At 46.7% G+C, this 1,965-nt stretch overlaps 1 protein-coding gene across 1 annotated transcript in view; it reads right to left on the bottom strand.

Annotated features, from left to right (window-relative positions):
- chd3 (chromodomain helicase DNA binding protein 3) overlaps positions 1-1,965 on the bottom strand; it is a 31,850-nt gene that overhangs the window by 24,713 nt on the left and 5,172 nt on the right. The window contains exons 7-8 of the mRNA XM_079757690.1: positions 272-404; positions 74-84 (exon numbers count right to left, since the gene is read on the bottom strand). Of these exons, the coding sequence (XP_079613816.1) occupies positions 74-84; positions 272-404 (144 nt within the window). The remainder of the gene's footprint in view (positions 1-73; positions 85-271; positions 405-1,965) is intronic.

Here is a 1,965-nt window from a genome sequence, read left to right as displayed (position 1 = left end):
GGGAGATAGAGAGAGAGAGAGAGAGAGAGAATTTCTATATCATTAAATCTGCAAAACGCCAAATCTCACCCACCAAATCAGGATCTAAGAAAATAGTTTCAAAATAATTCTCAATGAACCACACTTCAAATTTGAGGGAATATCATCATTAAATGATCCACGTAAAGGAACCACCCTCACATATACAACAAGATATCCTCAGCCATGCGTTTCATTCATGAAGTAATACCGTCGGTACAGCGGTACGATGGTCGAACTCAGCTCAGCTCACCCTTCTTCTTCTTCTTCAGCGGCCGTCCTCGCTTGTTCTTCTTCACGCGTGCCGAGCTGTCGGAGCGAACGGAGGAGCTGTGCACTGAGGAGTCCTCCTGGCCCTCCGACTCCTCCTCCTCCTCCTCCTCGCTCTGCTCCCAGGAGAGAGGAGACCCCAGGACGCAGTGAGACACGCAGTGAGACACGCAGTGAGACACGCAGCGAGGCACATAGTGAGATACGCAGTGAGACATGCAGCGAGGCACGCAGCGAGGCACGCAGCGAGACACGCAGCGAGACACGCAGTGAGACACGCAGCGAGGCACGCAGCGAGACACGCAGCGAGGCACACAGTGAGACACGCAGTGAGACACGCAGTGAGACACGCAGTGAGGTGCGCTGTACTGCTGCTTCCGTTTTTCTGTTTTCTTCAGGATCGGGCATTTTAATTTCCCCTCATTTTTCTCTTCTTAACTTATTTAAATGTTTTATGACTTTTCTCTCTACTTTTCTAAACTTATCTATGCAAATTAAAAACATTTAAAAAAACATATTTTTGATGAATCAATAGCATACTTTGTACAACAGGTGAATAATGCAACTGTAAGAAGGTGCTATCAAGCTGGGAATGTCAACGTTTTAAATTCCAGGATGTGTTTGAATCTCCGTTCTAGTTCTCACAGAACAGCTCTTCTGTGTTCAGTTCTCACAGAACAGCTCTTCTGTGTTCAGTACTCACAGAACAGCTCTTCTGTGTTCAGTGCTCACAGAACAGCTCTTCTGTGTTCAGTGCTCACAGAACAGCTCTTCTGTGGTCAGTACTCACAGAACAGCTCTTCTGTGTTCAGTTCTCACAGAACAGCTCTTCTGTGGTCAGTACTCACAGAACAGCTCTTCTGTGGTCAGTTCTCACAGAACAGCTCTTCTGTGTTCAGTTCTCACAGAACAGCTCTTCTGTGTTCAGTACTCACAGAACAGCTCTTCTGTGTTCAGTACTCACAGAACAGCTCTTCTGTGTTCAGTACTCACAGAACAGCTCTTCTGTGTTCAGTACTCACAGAACAGCTCTTCTGTGTTCAGTACTCACAGAACAGCTCTTCTGTGGTCAGTTCTCACAGAACAGCTCTTCTGTGGTCAGTTCTCACAGAACAGCTCTTCTGTGTTCAGTTCTCACAGAACAGCTCTTCTGTGTTCAGTACTCACAGAACAGCTCTTCTGTGTTCAGTACTCACAGAACAGCTCTTCTGTGTTCAGTACTCACAGAACAGCTCTTCTGTGTTCAGTGCTCACAGAACAGCTCTTCTGTGTTCAGTGCTCACAGAACAGCTCTTCTGTGTTCAGTACTCACAGAACAGCTCTTCTGTGTTCAGTGCTCACAGAACAGCTCTTCTGTGTTCAGTGCTCACAGAACAGCGCTTCTGTGTTCAGTTCTCACAGAACAGCTCTTCTGTGGTCAGTTCTCACAGAACAGCTCTTCTGTGGTCAGTTCTCACAGAACAGCTCTTCTGTGTTCAGTACTCACAGAACAGCTCTTCTGTGTTCAGTACTCACAGAACAGCTCTTCTGTGGTCAGTACTCACAGAACAGCTCTTCTGTGTTCAGTACTCACAGAACAGCTCTTCTGTGTTCAGTACTCACAGAACAGCTCTTCTGTGTTCAGTACTCACAGAACAGCTCTTCTGTGTTCAGTGCTCACAGAACAGCTCTTCTGTG

Source organism: Pollachius pollachius, assembly GCF_949987615.1.
Source record: "Pollachius pollachius genome assembly, chromosome: 20".
Lineage (NCBI taxonomy): Eukaryota > Metazoa > Chordata > Actinopteri > Gadiformes > Gadidae > Pollachius > Pollachius pollachius.
This window is presented reverse-complemented; position numbering and strand designations above follow the sequence as displayed.